This window comes from Prionailurus bengalensis, chromosome B2 (genome assembly GCF_016509475.1).
Source record: "Prionailurus bengalensis isolate Pbe53 chromosome B2, Fcat_Pben_1.1_paternal_pri, whole genome shotgun sequence".
Lineage (NCBI taxonomy): Eukaryota > Metazoa > Chordata > Mammalia > Carnivora > Felidae > Prionailurus > Prionailurus bengalensis.
The window spans coordinates 43,589,967-43,606,979 of NC_057349.1; the positions used below are offsets into that span (position 1 = coordinate 43,589,967).

The 17,013-nt window shown below is 44.2% G+C and overlaps 1 protein-coding gene across 4 annotated transcripts in view; it reads right to left on the reverse strand.

Annotated features, from left to right (window-relative positions):
* Positions 1-17,013, reverse strand: part of RCAN2 (regulator of calcineurin 2) — a 274,441-nt gene that overhangs the window by 16,530 nt on the left and 240,898 nt on the right. For 3 of the 4 annotated variants that reach the window (XM_043591583.1, XM_043591584.1, XM_043591585.1), the window contains 2 exons: positions 10,801-10,974; positions 6,038-6,209 (listed from right to left, as the gene is read on the reverse strand). In XM_043591583.1, the coding sequence (XP_043447518.1) occupies positions 6,038-6,209; positions 10,801-10,974 (346 nt within the window). The remainder of the gene's footprint in view (positions 1-6,037; positions 6,210-10,800; positions 10,975-17,013) is intronic. The other variant, XM_043591587.1, reaches the window with a different exon arrangement.

Sequence of the window (17,013 nt, forward strand, 5' to 3'; positions counted from 1 at the left end):
TTTTCCTTGTAGAGGAAACGCTGTATACTAAGCAGCAAACCAGCAAAACTGCTTTACTATGGCATGTTTTGATGGAGAGGAATTTGGAAAAAGGAAAAAGGCTAAATATAGCAGATGTTCGCAACTTGAAACTTGGGCACCATTTTAAGCCCTGCTCTGCAGTTAACTAAAATTGATCTCCCTAACAAGATCTAAAAATAGCAGGAGGAAAAAAAAGGAACAGACAATGACTTTTCATATCGTTCCCTGCAGGCATTTTCAGTGACAATGAACATGACCTTCCAGAGCCATCCTAGAGAGCAGAATAAAGGCTGGCATTTCACATCTCACTTCTGATTTACCACCCATTTAGTACATTGTAACATCTTTGTGTTTCCATTTTTGCTGATTGGTATAGATAAGCTGGCTTGCTGGGCTGGGTTTTTGTGTTTCCTATTTTGCTGTATACCTGAAAAGAACATAGCACCGTACTCTTTCTGCAGTCAGGAATGACAGATGTTATAAAAGAAAGCAAAATACACATTCGATTCATTTTCTTCTTGGTCTGAGCCCACCTTCTTTTGTCTAGATGATTGTTTGATGATGGGCTTCTCTAAATTCACCAGGAGGAATTATGTAAATGTAGAGGGCCTCTGTTTGATAGACATGGTAACTGTCCTTTAAACAGAGCAGAAGAAGGCAAATCCTGATTGGCATGTCCCGGAGGACGAGAGCGAAAAGCACCGAATGGACCTTGGAGGCCTGCGTGTGTTGTCGGGCGCTTCCAATAAGCCCAGAAACAAAATGTGGAGGAACAAATTGTGTAAGTTGTTTCACATTTTTAAAACTCCTTCTTGCAACACTCTTGAATTTCTTCTAGAGAAATTAATGTTACCGTTCAGGAGACCTCTCTGGCTTCTCACACTTTTCACTCCCCAGGACAAAGGCGCTGGCTCAATTAAATCTTTCTGCTTCTTGCCTATGGCAGAGGTGCCTGTTTCAACTTACCAGCTGTGTAGCCTTGGGCAAGCTACTTACCCACTCTGTGCCTCACATTCCCCAGCTGTGTAAATGAGGAGAAGTACAATTCCTGTGTCACAGACTTGCTGTGGGCATTAAATGAGATAATATACTAAGGTGTTTAGAACAGTGCCTGGCCCATTATATCAGTAAGCCCTAATATATGTTTTAACTGTTACTTCTATTTAAAATGCTTTTCCTAATTTATCTATTTTACTTAGTTTGGATCAAAAACAGAACATACAGTCTTGGGGACAATAGTTAAGAAGGTTTGAAATTGTGCCTCTCCCATTTTCCTGATATAAACTTGTTCTCTCTGCAACGAATAGAACCAGACTTGCTTCTCCAGGGTGATGTGGCCCTTGTGTCTTAAGAGGTGTTGTAACAGCCTGTTAAGGATTTCAAAGGAATCCCACGGGCTTGGGTTTGATCACGGTTCCACTGTAATTGTACTCTCCACGTTTATTTCCAGAGCCTCTCTGGAAGTTCCAGGGAGCTTGCGCTGGCCCTCTCTGGAAGGGGGTCACCAGGGTTCCTTTCCTGGTGAAGGAAAGGGGGCACCATGTTGCCCCTGCTTGTTGGAGCCTCCGTGAAAGAGTCTTGGTGATGTCCGTCATTGCCTTTCAGGGTGGCTGGACGCGTCAGAGCTCCCACTGAGGTGGGATCCTGAACCTGGGTGCCATTTTGCCCCGGATCCCTGCTCCATGATGCTCTTTCTTCAGACTTAATTCTTCCCGGCAGCTTCGGATTTCCATGTCTCTAATCAGTCAGTCCGCTCTCCCAATTTTGTGGGGTTGGTCACCCCTCCCAGGCCAACCCCATTCCTCTGACCCTTTGAGTTGCTCTCTCTGCTCTCATTCTGCTGTGTTTCTGCACTCCTGGAACGGAGGCAGCCATCCCTTCATGTGAAATGAGTTATCATTTGTTACTGAAATGATTCTGCTAGAGGATTAAAAATGAATCTCACGAAATCATTTTTTTTTTTCCCCAGACGGAAACGCTAGAAGTCCTCCCCTTGGAGAAAACATTAATTTAGTGTTGCCTGATGCAGTCTGGCGAAAGCCGTAAGAAAGCAACAATTTGCCAGTGAAGGAATTATCTCTAGGCAGGCTAATGGCTCTGATCTAGTCACTCATTCATGCATGCATTCATTCATTCAATATTTATTGAACATCAACTTGCAAGGTGCTTTCAGGCGCTGGGAGTACCAGAATGAATAAAACATGCTCTCCCCCCTCAGAAAGTAGAGACTGAGAATCAGATGATAGAAAATCACCAGAGGAGGGAGCGAGCATTTGTGCCAAGGGCCAAGAGGAGACTGAAGAAGCAAGTCCTCGCCCGGGCACCTCGTGGGGAGGGGGGCCGAGATGGGCATGGGAGGGACGCAGGGTGTGGCTGTGCTCCTTCACAGGTGTGGCGGAAAGGGCCACCGGGGGCCCACGCTTCTAATATAACCTCTGTGATATTTTCAACTCAGTTGTTGGCTCCAGATCATCCGTCTGTGTGGAGCGAAGAAGCTTCAAGGACACAGGAAAAGGACAAATGGATAACTAAATAAAGAGAAGCAGACTCAGACTGCTGGCAAAGGATGCAGAGAGAGCTAGCCCAGAAAACGCATCCGAATGGCAGCTGTTCCAGGGGACGCAGTGTCGGGCATCCCTAAAAAAGCAGAAAACCCTCACTATCTGCTCTTACACACGCAGTGCACAGGCCTTCATTTGCACACTGGCCAGGCCCGGGTTTGGCTTTCTGAAAGTCACAGTGGCATTAAAGAGAACTGCCGACTCAGGGTCGGGATAAAGGTTTTGCCAGCGTCCTAGGCCTGACGTGTGCTGAGGCCACCAGTATGCTCAATCAAAGGCCATGGGATCTGGCCCCAGATCTCATGGAGTCAGAAGAGCCAGTCTGGACACTTCTCTCTGCCACCACCCAGCTGCGTCACCTTGGGCAAATTCGCTCACCTCTCTACAGCTTAGTGTTCTCCTCTGTCAAATGGGGGTATTAATGATTGCTCTCTGTGTGCAGAGCACTTCAGAGAACGTTTACTTGGTAAAGGGAAAGTCAAGCCCGGAGTTTAGCAGCACCACTCAAGTAAAAGGGATGCATTTTAAACGGCTGTTGATAAGTTCCTCACAACTCTGAAAAGAACCCCCTTTTTTCCTCTGCCTCTTTAAGACCATTTCATTCCTGGGGCGCCTGCGTGGCTCAGCCGGTTGAGCGTCCGACTTCAGCTCAGGTCATGATCTCGTGGTCCGTGGGTTCGAGCCCCACGTCAGGCTCTGTGCTGACAGCTTCGGATGCTGTGTCTCCCTCTCTCACTGCCCCTCCCCCGCTCACGCTCTGTCTCTGTCTCAAAAATGAATAAACTTTAAAACAATCTTTTTAAGACCATTTCGGCCCTCCTTCCTGCCTCCTCTGTGCCAGGCTCTGTAAGCACCCCTTCTGAGGCCTAAAACCCCCACACTATCCGTTCCTTCTGCCTCCATCAGGTCCGGCTCTCACTTGCCCCTGGCAGTGTCTTCCAGACCTGGGACTCAGCTCCGTCAGCCAGTGAGGGTATCCGAGGCTTGCCCTTATCTTGTCTTTGCACCCAGCTTTGTGAACATGAACTACAAGACGAATTTCCTTCCCAATTTTGGATAAAACGTGATTTGAGTTGGCTGGGTTACCGGCTCCGAGTGAGTGGACCCGAGGCCAGCTGGGATCTGATGGTCACAAAGTCTGACTCCGCCTGGGCCTCCTTTGTTCAATAGTGAAGGAGGAAGATCACCACCTTGGAACCCTGACTCTGTCCCGGCAAGTGATTGCTCCCCTGTCGGGGCCTCTCGGCTTCCTCCGCTGTAAAATGCAGCTTGGCCAGTGACTCCTAGGTCCGTCCTCCGGCCACGACCTCAGGGACTCTCTGAAGCTCCACTTACTGCCATCCAAGCAACTGTACAAGGGGGTTCGGATGGGTTCTTGTCAGTATCCGTGCGTGAGCATCAGGCGTACATTGTCTCCAGTCGGTCCACCTAGGGGTGTGCCTTCCTGCTTCTGGAGTGTTCTGAATTACTGTGGGAAAGGCTTGCACAAGGCCTGACTTGAGAAGACCCAACTTGTTTCAACTCATTTCATACACTCTACATTTACCTATAGCACAGACACGCGTGGGAAGTGCGTTGGCTCAGGATTCCTGGATATGGACCGGGCTTTCAGAGAAATAACACGTCACAAATACGTCTCTCGTTATTACATTGCTTCTTTTATCAGTTCATCTTAGTCAGGCACCTACTGCTTCTCACAGTGGCTCTTCAAGGGTGGAACCGATGGCCGCTGTAGAGGCCCCAAGAAGCTGAGCAATTTGATGGTAATTAGAAAGAAACCCCAGAGGGGCGCCTGGGCGGCTCAGCCCTTCGAGCATCCAACCCCCCCCCCCCCCCGCAAAAGCATTTCTGTGGAATCTCAGAACTGTGGCAACCTAAGTAGTGCCCCCCACCCCAGGGAACAAAAGTCCAGCATTTTTAAAGAAAAAAGGGAATGCTTGTAGATGTTGTTCACAAAGGATTCTGGTGGGTGTTGGTGGCAGAATATCTTGGCTGAACAGAACTGGTTGTTAAGGTTGTCACTAAGCAAAGTCTCTCCCTATGGAAAGTTGCCGGCTGAGTTCTTGCAATATCTGTGGTTTGGCCCAGTTCAGAAGTTCATGGTCCTACCGAGTGAGGATGTGCACAAGGCCCATCTCTGGGATGGGCCTCCCAGCGCTGTTTGAAAACGCCTTGGCATAAGCAACCCCATTTCATTTCACCTTTCTTAATACTTTAGAGTATTTTTCCAGCAAGATGGCAGCATCTGCTGAAAGTTTTCACTCTTATGTGGATCCTGAGAAACTTAACTGAAGACCATGGGGGAGGGGAAGGAAAAAAGAAAGGTTAGAGAGGGAGGGAGCCAAAACATAAGAGACTCTTAAAAACTGAGAACAAACTGAGGGTTGATGGGGGGTGGGAGGGAGGAGAGGGTGGGTGATGGGTATTGAGGAGGGCATCTGTTGGGACGAGCACTGGGTGTTGTATGGAAACCAATCGGACAATAAATTTCATATTAAAAAAAAGAAAAGAAAGTGAGGACGATATCACTTGGGTACAAAACGTACAGAAATTCTGGGCAAGTGCATAGGAGATATGCAGGAGGATGTTAACTGTAGCTTTTTAAAAAAATGTTTATTTATTTTTCAGAGAGAGAGAGAGAGAGCAAGTGGGGAGGGGCAGAAAGGGGGGGACAGAGGGTGTGAAGCATTCTCTGTGCTGACAGCAGTGAGCCCATCATGGGGCTCAAACTCACGAACCACAAGATCATGACCTGAGCCGAAGTTGGACACTTAACCGACTGAGCCACCCAGGTGCCCCAACTGTAGCTCTGATTGTAATGGCAAGAAACTGGAGACTGTCTTAAGTGTCCAACTCAGGAGACTGGATGAGTAAAGCGTGATTGCATATTCACCCAATGGAATACCGTACTGCAGAGAATGAGAGAATCTGAGCCTCCTGTACCAACCACCAGAATGAGGGGACTGAAAGATTTTTTTTTTTAAGTTAGAGGCTATTGTGATCTGGTTCTTGGGGACCTAGAGACTTCACTTTGGCAGGACGATTGTCTTGTTTCAGAGGGTTCCTGGGCTTTCCTATGGCAGCAGTAAAAGAAGGTTGCATAGATTCGAAGCCTCGTGCCTGTCGCTAGAGCTCATTTTGCCTGTTCTGAGAAAACAAACAACTTCCTCATGGTAAAGGAATCCGGTGGCTCTTCCCGGTCTTAAAGTATCTGCATTGCAACGCAGAAGTTGCACAGACAGGCATTTTAGCACCGGTTCCTGAATTGCAGTTAAACAGGGACAAAGTCCGGTGTTGCCTTCCCATCCGTCAGCCCTCTCGCTGTCCACACAGTGCAATAAACCCACTAGAAATGCCCATGTTACCGTGAGCCCCGGATTTCAAGGCTGTTAATCTTGTTTGGCTTTTCTAGGTTGCTGATGATGTTTCTTTCGCAAAAGGGTCGCAGAGCGTACCTGGTCCTAGTTTGGCCACGGCATAGAGGAGGTCGTAGTTGAGGACTGGCGTGGCATCACTGATGGGCTGCCAGCCCACGGGAGGAGACGCCGGGGGTGAGATGAGGAATTGTTTGGCAGGCTGTGGTGGAGCCAAATGCAGCTTGTCACCGTCTGTCTCTGGAGTCTGAACCTTTCAAAGAGGGAAAAAATGAAGACGCATTATTCATTAGGGCCTCAGATGTGCCGTGTTGGTACACGATGATGCAGAGTCGCATTTGGAGCCTGTGACAAGTGATCCAATGAAGCAGGCTATAATAATAATCACTACTTACCACACACCATATGCTCAGTTATCTTATTTCATCCTTAAAACAGTGGCTCTCAACTTTTAGCGTGCATCATAATTACCTGGAGAGCTTACTAAAAGCACAGACTGCAGAGCCCCCACTCCTGGAGTTTCCGATTCAGCAGAGCTGGGGTGGGGTCTGAGGATCTGCATTGCTAACAAGTTTCCAAGTGAGGCTGAACTGCTGGTCCCCAGGCTCCTTCTTCCCTCCTGTCCTCCCTCCTTCTCTCCTTTCTTTTTCTCTCATTCTTTTAATTGAGGTGATATTCACATAATATGAAATTAACCATTAGAGTAAACAATCAGAGGCCTTTAGTACATTTCCAGGGTTGTGCAATCACCACTTCTGCCTACATCCAAAGCATTTTTAAAAAATGTTTATTTATTTTCAAGAGAGAGAGAGAGGGACACAGAGAGAGAAACAGAGAGAGAGAGAGAGAGAGGGCAAGCAGGGGAGGGGCAGAGAGAGAGGGAGACACAGAATCTGAAGCAGGCTCCAGGCTCCAAGCTGTCAGCACAGAGCCCGACGTGGGGCTCGAAGTCACCATCCGAACCCTGAAATCATGACCTGAGCCGAAGTTGGACGCTTAACTGGCTGAGCCACCCAGGTTCCCCCAAAGCATTTTTTAAATTTAATTTAATTTTTTTAATGCTTATTTATTTTTGAGAGAGAGATACACACACACAGTGTGAGTAGAGGAAGCACAGAGAGAGGGAGACACAGAATCCGAAGCAAGCTCCAGGCTCTGAGCTGTCAACACAGAGCCTGATGTGGGGCTTGAACCCACAGAGACCATAACCTAAGCCGATGTCTGCTGCTTAACCGACTGAGCCACCCAGGTGCCCCAACATTTTTTTAAAGTTTGTTTATTTATTTTGAGAGAGACAGAGGCCGTGTGAGTGGGGAGGGGCAGAAAGAGAGGGAGACAGAGAATCCAAAGCATTTTTATTGCCTTAAAGGAAACCCTGTACCCATTAAACAGCTACTACCATTTTTGCCCCTAGTCAGACCCTGCAACCAACAATCTGCTTTATGTCTCAATGGATTTACCTATTCTGGATATTTCAAATAAATGGAATCATATGTGACCTCTTTGTGTCTGGCTGCTTTTACTTAGCATAATGTTTTCAGGGTTCATCTATGTGGTAGCATGTATCAATGCTTCATTCCTTTTTATGGTTTAATAACATTCCAATGAAAGATGGACCACAGTTTGTTTGTTGAAAGGTGGACCACAGCCGCTGATGGACATTTGGAGTGTTTCTACCCTTTCTACCCTAGTCATAGTACTACTATATATGAATATATGTGTACACGTATTTTTTGAGGCCTATTTTCAAGTCAATTAGATGTACACCGAGGAGTGAGTATTTGCTGGGTCAGATGGGAACTCTATACGTTTAACTTTTTAAGGAAACAGGTGGGGTTTCAATAGATGAAGAAACTGAGGTTTCTACAAATCACATAGTTACTAGCAGCATGGGATCTGAACATGGGTCTAAGGCCAAAGTCTAAATTCTACTTATTTAGTTTTTATTTTATTTTATTACGGTAAGAACATTTAGCAAGAGATATACCCACTTAATAAATTTTTAAGTCTACAGTATATTATTGTTAATGGGTTTTTTTGGTTATTGTTTATTTTACTTGTTTTGAGAGAGAGAGAGAGAGCACGCAGGAGGGGCAGAGAGAGAGGGAGAGAGAGAGAATCCTGCACTGACAGTGCGGAACCTGATGTGTGGCTCAAACTCACAAACCGTGAGATCATGACGGCTGAAATCAAGAGTCAGATACTTGACTGACTGAACCTAGGTGCCCCACAGCATATTATTGTTGACCATGGGTACAATGTTGTGCAGTAGATCTTTAAAGCTTATTCATCTCATCTAACTGAAATTTTATACCTGTGGATTAGTAACTCATCGTTTTCCACTCTTTCTAGTCCCTGGCAACTACCATCCTACTCTTCAGTTCTATGAATTTTATTTTTTTTAGATCCCTCATATAAGTGGAATCATGCAATATTTGTCTTTCTGTGAATGGCTTATTTCACTTAGCATACTGTCCTCCAGGTTCATCCATATTGCACAATGCCCACACTATCCAAAGCAAACTGCAGACTCAATGCAATCCTTATCAAAATTGCAATGGCATTTTCCTTTTACAGAAATAGTGAAAAAAACAATTCTAAAATTCATATAGAACCACGAGAGACCACAAACAGCCAAATCAATCTTGAGAAAGATGAACATCACACTTCCTGATTTAAAAATATATTACAAAGCTACGATAATCAAAACAGCAAGGGACTGGCATTAAGACAGACACGTAAGCCAATGGAACAGAACAGAGAGCTCGGAAATTAATCCACACACAGAGGGTCAACTGATCTTCAACAAGAGTGCCAACAGTACACAATGAGGAAACAACAGTCTCTTCAACAAATCGTGCCGGGAAGACCGGATATCCACATGCAAAAGAATGAAGTTGAAACCTCATTTTACACCATACACAAAAACTAACTCAAAATGGATTAAAGATTCTAAACATAAGACCTGAAACCGAGAAAGTCCTAGAAGAAAATAAACAGAAAGCCTCATGACATTGGCCTTGGTAATGTTTTCATAGGTATGACACCAAAAGCACAGGCAACACAAATAGAAATAAACAAGCAGAATTACATCAAGCTAAGTCTTCTCCACACCAAAGGATGCTATCAACAGAGTGAAAAGGCAACCTGCATAATGGAGAAAATATTTATAAACCAGATATAGGACAGGTTAATCTCTCTATTCATGTATAGGATGAGAAGTTAAGGAACTCCTATGACTCAAAAGCAAAGCAAACAAACACCCAAACAAACACAAAACAAAACACAACCAAACACAACCAAACACAAAACAAAACAAAACAAAACACAAAAAAACAAAATAAAACCCAGTAACTCAGTGAAAAAAAAAACAGAGTAAGGACCTGAATGGACATTTCTCCAAAGAAGATACATAAATGGCCAACAGGTTTATGAAAAAATATTTAGGTCACTAAGCACCGGGGAAATGCAAATCAAAACCACAATGAGATATCACCTCACAGGTGTTAGGATGGGTGTTATCAAAATTAAATAAACAAATAAAAGACAACAAGTGTTGGCAAGGATGTGGAAAAACAGGAACCATCGTGTACTGTTGGTGGGAATGCATAATGGCATAACCACTATAAAAAACAATATGGAGGTTCCTAAAAAAATTAAAAATAGAACTGCCATCTCAATGAGTAATTCCGCTTCTGGGTATTTATCCAAAAGAATTGAATTCAGACTCTGGAAGAAATATTAACACTCCTGTGTTCATTGTAGCACTATTCACGATAGCCAAGGTGTGGAGACAACATAAATGTCCGTCGACAGATGATGCGTAAAGAAAAAGTGGCATCTACGTACAACGGGATACTATTCAGCCTTAAAAAGAAGCAAAGTCTATGTTCTTTTTACTATGCCATCTCCGTAGCGTCCAAAGGTGGGAACAACGTTTACTGACCGATACAAGATGGATCAGGATATCTAACGATGAAGGGAGGGCACTGATGGAACTAACATTAGGACATTGATTTTCTATTGCCGTGGACTTTGTGAACATTGCCAAGAACTGTTCATCCCCGTTTGGAATAGCCAGCACTTATTTTTGGGTGAAATAAAACACACAGCTGATTTTCATATGTTTGTAATCTTTTCTCATGAATCGGAGTCATTGGAAAGATATAGAGTCCACTAAAACTATCATATAACTGAACTTTTAATTATAAGCCTGCTAGGAAATTTAAGAGTAGTTGGGAATAGACCATTCTTTTTTTTTTAATTTTAAGTTTATTTATTTATTTTGAAAGAGCAGGTGGGGAGAGGGGCAGAGAGAGAGGGAGGGATAGAGGATCCCAAGCAGGCTCCGTACCAACAGAGCTGTGAACCTATGAACCATGAGATCATGACGTGACCTGAGCCAAAACAAAGAGTTGAACGCTTGACTGACTCAGCCACCAGGCGCCCCAGGTGTAGACCATTCTTATTACAAGTACTAGCTGATATTTGCTGTGCATTTACCAAACACTAGGTACTTTAACATGCAATAGTCCACTTAATCCTCATAAAACAGCAGAATGGTGTGTGTATCATTCTCCCTATTTACAGGTGAGGAAACTGAGACCCACTGACATTGTGTAACTTGCCCAGGTGACAGCTCAGGCTGTCAGCCCTCAGAGCCTGCTTTCTAAACCTCTGTGATACCCCTGTCTGGGAATCAGGGCATAGGTTTATTTATCTGTGAACTCATTATAGACTACAAACCAGTCAAAGTAGAAAGGGCTCCATTTACACTTTTAAAAAGGCAAAATAATAATAATAATAATAATAATAATAATAATGTAGAGCAAGAATTACCTTACCTGTGCAAAGTAGAGTTTTAATTTTTTCCCTCTGAACTGGGTTTCATGAAGCTCTATCCTGGCTCGGGCTGCAGATTTGGGATTGCTGAAGTTTATTCGGACACGTCTGAAACTCTTAAATAGCTGGAAGGTCACACAGTCATCGTAAGTCCGAAACAGACCTTCAAATTTTTCCTGATAAAACAAACACAGAGGAAAATCCGTGGGTCATGTATCTTGCACGACACAAATAATTAATAAATAAATAAGTAAATAAATAGGCTGTTCTCAACATAACATTTGAGCAGCACACTAGTCATGCATTTTTTTCACCTGTCAATCTGTTACCGGGTGTTAAACATGCCCGTGGATTCAGTGGAAGGATTTGCAACCTGGGTCTAGGGATCCTTAGAGGAGCAGTGAATGGGGTTTGAAATGCATAACAGACCTGAAAATTATGCAAAATGTTGAGGAAGTTTCTCTGTATATGTATTGTTTTCTGGGGAGAGGGATCATTGTTGTCATAAGATTCTCAGAGAAGTTCATTAACTCTAAAATATTAGAGCTCTTTGAGTAAAGTATGCGGTAGACATTACAAGTGACGACCCACGTTGGTGGCACTAGTTAGATGGTGTCATGGGATGAGTCCTGGTCCGTGAAATGTGTGCAGAAGGCAAGAAAAAGCCCTTGAGAAAGTTTCCTATCTTTCTCTGAAGATGCCGTGCGTTCCAAATGGTATACCATCGAGAAACAGGACTTTCCTCGGTCCCTCGGGAGATTCTCCTGGGTCCCGGAGGGGCTGTGTGGAGCAGAAATATCTTTCTCCCTACTCCCACCCATCCTAGAGTTGACTTTGCTTTGGCAAAACAAATAAACAAACAGACTTCTATCGCATTAAACCACGGAGATCTGGAGATTATTTTATTCCTACGGCATAACCAAGCCTATCACAATACAAAGTAATCATTTGAAGTTTTTGATTCAGTACAATTTTCAATTCAACTAAACACATCTCTATTAAATTTTTTTTTTCAATGTTTATTTATTTTTGGGACAGAGAGAGACAGAGCATGAACGGGGGAGGGGAAGAGAGAGAGGGAGACACAGAACTGGAAACAGGCTCCAGGCTCTGAGCCATCAGCCCAGAGCCCGACGCGGGGCTCGAACTCCCGGACCGCGAGATCGTGACCTGGCTGAAGTCGGACGCTTAACCGACTGCGCCACCCAGGCGCCCCTAAACACATCTCTATTAAATGCTCACTTATTACAAGGCATGGTCGCTAGGCTTTAGGGGAGTACACAGATGAGTATTACTGCGTTCCAGCTCTCAGTGATCTAACAACCTACTGTGAGAGGCAGACACAGACACAGATATGAGAATGCCCGTAAGGCGGGGGCAAGGCACAAAAGGAAAATTAAAGACTTAAAAAATACATATATTAATACCATCTGTCTGGTTTCTCTTAGCTTTAAAAAATCCTTGTTATAAGTAACACAACCAGTGTATGCGAAGTTACTGTATGTGCTTAGCAGAGAAATTGTTGCTAAGTAAAGAACTTCTATGTAAACAAATCAACAAACCCTGATTCTTTTATTTCTAGGACGGAAGGTATATCTTTAAGAGTGAGTACAAGTCGGAATGGAGATGCACCAAGGTTCAGCAAGATTCACTGAATTTGGTTTGTAAGGGCCCCAAGCCATTTCCTTCCTCACCTCTATCATTCCACAAATCAGGACCCTGAAGTCTGAAGAGACAAGGACCCGCCTTGGTCACATGGGCACTTAGTGGCAGAACTACAATCAGGCCAAAGTCCTTGTGACCCTGAATATAGAGACGCTTTCAATTATATAAAGAATCACACTGCTGGGCTGAGAAGAAGGGAGAGGTGCCACAGCAGGAGCAAATGATGGGGATCAATAAACAGACCCAAGCTTGTGTGTGACCACATCTAGGAGAATCAGCAGTGTGATGCGAGGCTGTGACGTCACTGACCTCTGGGGTTTGCACAGGAAGAAGAGCCCAGATGGCAGAGAAGGTCTCCCCGCCTGTTGGGCCTCCAGATGAACACGTCTCAGACCCTCAGATCCATGGCTCGCGACCCTTCCAAAAACGTGGCTCGTTTCTGAGATTCCCCAGGGCGTGCCTATGGTTCCTCCCATTTTTGACTCCTGTGTCTTTCTCTTTATGCCCTATCCGTCCGGTCCAGAACCACAAATGATACATTCAAAGCAAGTTCTTTTTTTTCAAGTTTGATGACATCATGGAGATTTAAGGGGCTCTTTCTCCCCTTTTCAGACTGAGTTCTCAATCCCCTTCCCCTAACAAGAACAAAACAAGGAAAGAACCAAAGAAACAGAACAAAGACAAGGATCTTTCCTTGTCTGTTCCTTGGGAAGTTTTTCCTTCAAGTCTCAAGCCATGGGATGAGCCGACCCCTGGGCCTGGGGCCTCTGCCACCACTCCATGAGGGCTCATTAAGGAACCGTTTCCCAACAACATTGTGTTTTCCTGAACAGGGGTCCTGGTGAATACAATGTTTTCTGGTTTCTCACAATGACAAGTGCCCTCAGCTGCTCACATCACAGCTGGTGGTTTAATTAATTTGGGCAATTTTTAGGAATGGAAGGAATTAAGAGATTAAAAGCTTTTATTTCTATCTAGAAATAGTCATATTTCTCAGGACAAAGTTCTTGGGTCTTCTTTGTAGCTCTATGTTTTTCCACCTCTGGTTTGGGAGTTCACTTCCTCATCTCCTCCCCCGCGCCTGAGCGTGGCCATGAAGACCAACTTGGAGGGAGGGTGTTCTTTTCCTTTGACTCTAATTCCTTGTTTGCATTGTATATCTCTTCTTTATGCCTCACATCTCAGTTGCTCAGAGCTGTTTGGCCTCAAGAGCCTGGATTAGAAGAAAAAAATCAAGGGGTCTTGGCATCGGGCTTAGGGGAGGGCTGACAATGAATGGCCTATATGCCGACTCCTTGGCGGGCTTCGGCAGATGTCAGTAACCGAAGGCAATCGTTTTCTCCACCGATCTTCAAAAGAGAGCCCCAGGCAGCTCCTGCATCAAGCTAGAGTTGGCAAGTGACAGGAACCTCATTCCTCTCCTTGTTTTGGGCCTTTAGGCTGATCATCAAAAGAGGTCAGGACTCAGGGGCCAGGGTTTTCACAAACCCTGTAATGATAATAATCATCATCGCAATAAATGAACATTTACTTGTAGTGGCAGTGGCGACAGGCAGCTGGCCAAGAATGGGGGGGATTCACTGGCCCTCTCGATTTGCTTCCAGGAGTGATATGACAACCATTTCGCCGGTGGAGGTGACAGAGCATGAGGAGAAATTGGTTGGAGGCAGGCGAAGCACAGCGACAAACCCTTAGGCAAAATGGTGTCCTGAACACAGCTACCCACTGGGGTGTCTCACCTTCCTGTAGAGCAAATCTAGGGTCCGATGCCCCGGTTCCCCCCAGACACACAGTGACTGGCACCCCACAAGCCCAATTCCTCATTTCCTCAACAGTCAGTTCCCTTTGTAACCACTGGTTTGAAAAGAGTTCCACAGCAGTGATCTCAAATTCTGGTCTCTGGACTTCGCCATACACTTAAAAGTCAGGGAGAATCCTAAAGAACTTTTGTTAATGTGAGTTTCACTTACCAATGTTCACTGTACTGCAAAGTGAAAAATATATACACTTATAAATGTATTTAAAAGTAACAATAATAAGCCCATTAGATGTTAAAATAATATTTTTATGAAAAATAACTCTTCCAAAGCAAGAAAAAATTTAGTGAGATGAGCATTTTTTTTCATTTCTGAAAGTTTCTTTAATTTCTGACTTCATAGAAGATACCTGAAATCTCCATTTGCTTCTAGGCTCAATCTGTTATACTATGTGGTTTTGTCTGAAGGATATGAATCAAAGTTGGCCTCACCCAAATACATGGTTGGAGACGGGAGGAGTAACTTAATAGCCTTTCAAATATTCTTCGAAATTCCTTGTGAATATTTTTTCCTGATACTTCATCAAAGCTTGACAAGGGGCAGTTTCGTAAAGTATATTACAATGTTGACTCTGAAGCTATAATCAAATAACATTTTTATTTGATTATACTAAGGTCCATTTATCTATTTTTCACCTTTAATTTTTAAAAAACATTTTTAAAGTTTATTCATTTTTCAGAGACACAGAGAGAGCGTGAGGGAGGGAACAGCAGAGAGAGAAGGAGACACAGAATCTGAAGCAGGCTCCAGGCTCTGAGCTATCAGCACAGAGCCCAATGCGGGGCTTGAACTCACGGTGTGAGATCATGACCTGAGCTGAAGTCAGATGTAACTGACTGAGCCACCTGGGCGCCCCTAATGTGTGTGTGTTTTTTTAAACCCATGCATGATTCTGTAATGACATACGTTGACCACTTGAAAAATATGGTTCCTTGCGTTATGTAGGTTTTCCAAATCCTCATCCATTTCATCACACAGTATAAAAAGTCACATTCATTAATGTTACCACCTATCTTATCAAAGAGTCTTTAGAAATTGGAAAGATGTCAGATTCGTGTTGGTAAATACAGGCTTTCCAAAATTCTAATTTTTGCTTGAAAGTTCATTCCTAATCACTGGCAACAAACACTGACAGTTATTTTCCTTGGGGTAACACCCTCATCCATTCACTTTTGAGAAAATATCTGCCAAATATCTAAGTCTGCATAACTACACTTTGTCTGTTAGTTGTTCTTTTAGGTACAAATGGTGTTCCGTGAGAAAAACAAATGCCTAGTTCAGCTTAGGACAGTTTAGAATGTTTCCTCAACTCAGACATTGTATCTCATTGTATCTCACCTCAAACATTGTATCCAAGTATACTTAGTGTACTCCCCATTTTGTTATTCAGATTATTAAAAAGGTGTATATTCAAGGAAAAAAGATAATAAAATTAATATATTTTATGGCTTCATCAGGGACATTCTTTCTTTTTTTAAGTTCTTTTTTAAAAGTTTATTTTGAGAGAGACAGTGAGAGCAGGGGCAGGTGAAGAGAGAGAGGGAGAGTGAGAATCCCAAGCAGGTTCCATGCTGTCAGCACGGAGCCTGGCGCAGGGCTCGATCTCATGAACTGTGAGATCATGACCTGAGCTGAGACCAAGAGTAGGACGCTTAACCCACTGAGCCACCCAGATGCCCCCATCAGGGACATTCTTTTTTTTTTTTAATTTTTTTTTTCAACGTTTATTTATTTTTGGGACAGAGAGAGACAGAGCATGAACGGGGGAGGGGCAGAGAGAGAGGGAGACACAGAGTCGGAAACAGGCTCCAGGCTCTGAGCCATCAGCCCAGAGCCCGACGCGGGGCTCGAACTCACAGACCGCGAGATCGTGACCTGGCTGAAGTCGGACGCTTAACCGACTGCGCCACCCAGGCGCCCCCAGGGACATTCTTAAGTAACACTGGTGTTTTCTTTCTTACTTTCTTCTATCTTTTTTTTTTAGCACGAATAAGACTGATATCATTTGCTGCCACTGCATTGACTCATACCAGAGCACCAGCGGCTTTAACTGCCATTGCTTTTGCACCATGGATATAACTGTCAAAACACTTGAGGAGGAAAATAGTGTCTTAGCCTTATTGTGGAAATAGTTTTGACCTCATGGAAAAGCGTCTGTAGACCATCCTTTGAGAACAGCAGTACCATAATATCTCAGAGAAAGTAAGGATTTAGTTGGCTTGGGTTGAAGTCTAGTGAGAATTCTAAGGACACAACATAATGGAAATCCAAGAGGGGCTATCATTCAGGAAAGTGTTGTTATAGTAACTGAATGCTGCAGGGAAGGTGAAAAGGACGAAGACGGTTTTGGCCAGTGCGAGACCACTGGTGACACTACTGAGAGCTATTTGGACAGATGTGGAGGTGAAACCTGGATTATTATGGATTGAGGAGTGAACGGAGGGGAAAAGGTGGAGAAAGAGAGTGTGGTAACGAGAAAGAGGGAGGTGGGATGATAACCACATGGGAAGTCAGGTCACAGCAAGATTTTGGGGAGTGTGGGGAGACACTTCCTGGTTGATAAAATGAAACTATGATGAAGGGGAGAGAGGAGACAGGAAAGAGGAGAGGGTAGTGGAGACAAGAAGAAGAGGCTTCAGAGAGACTTGTAGACACTTCTTCCCGTGAGACAGGAGGTGATAGATCAGGATGGAGGAGTATGGAAATGGAACAAGCAAACTGAAGATGGCTTTT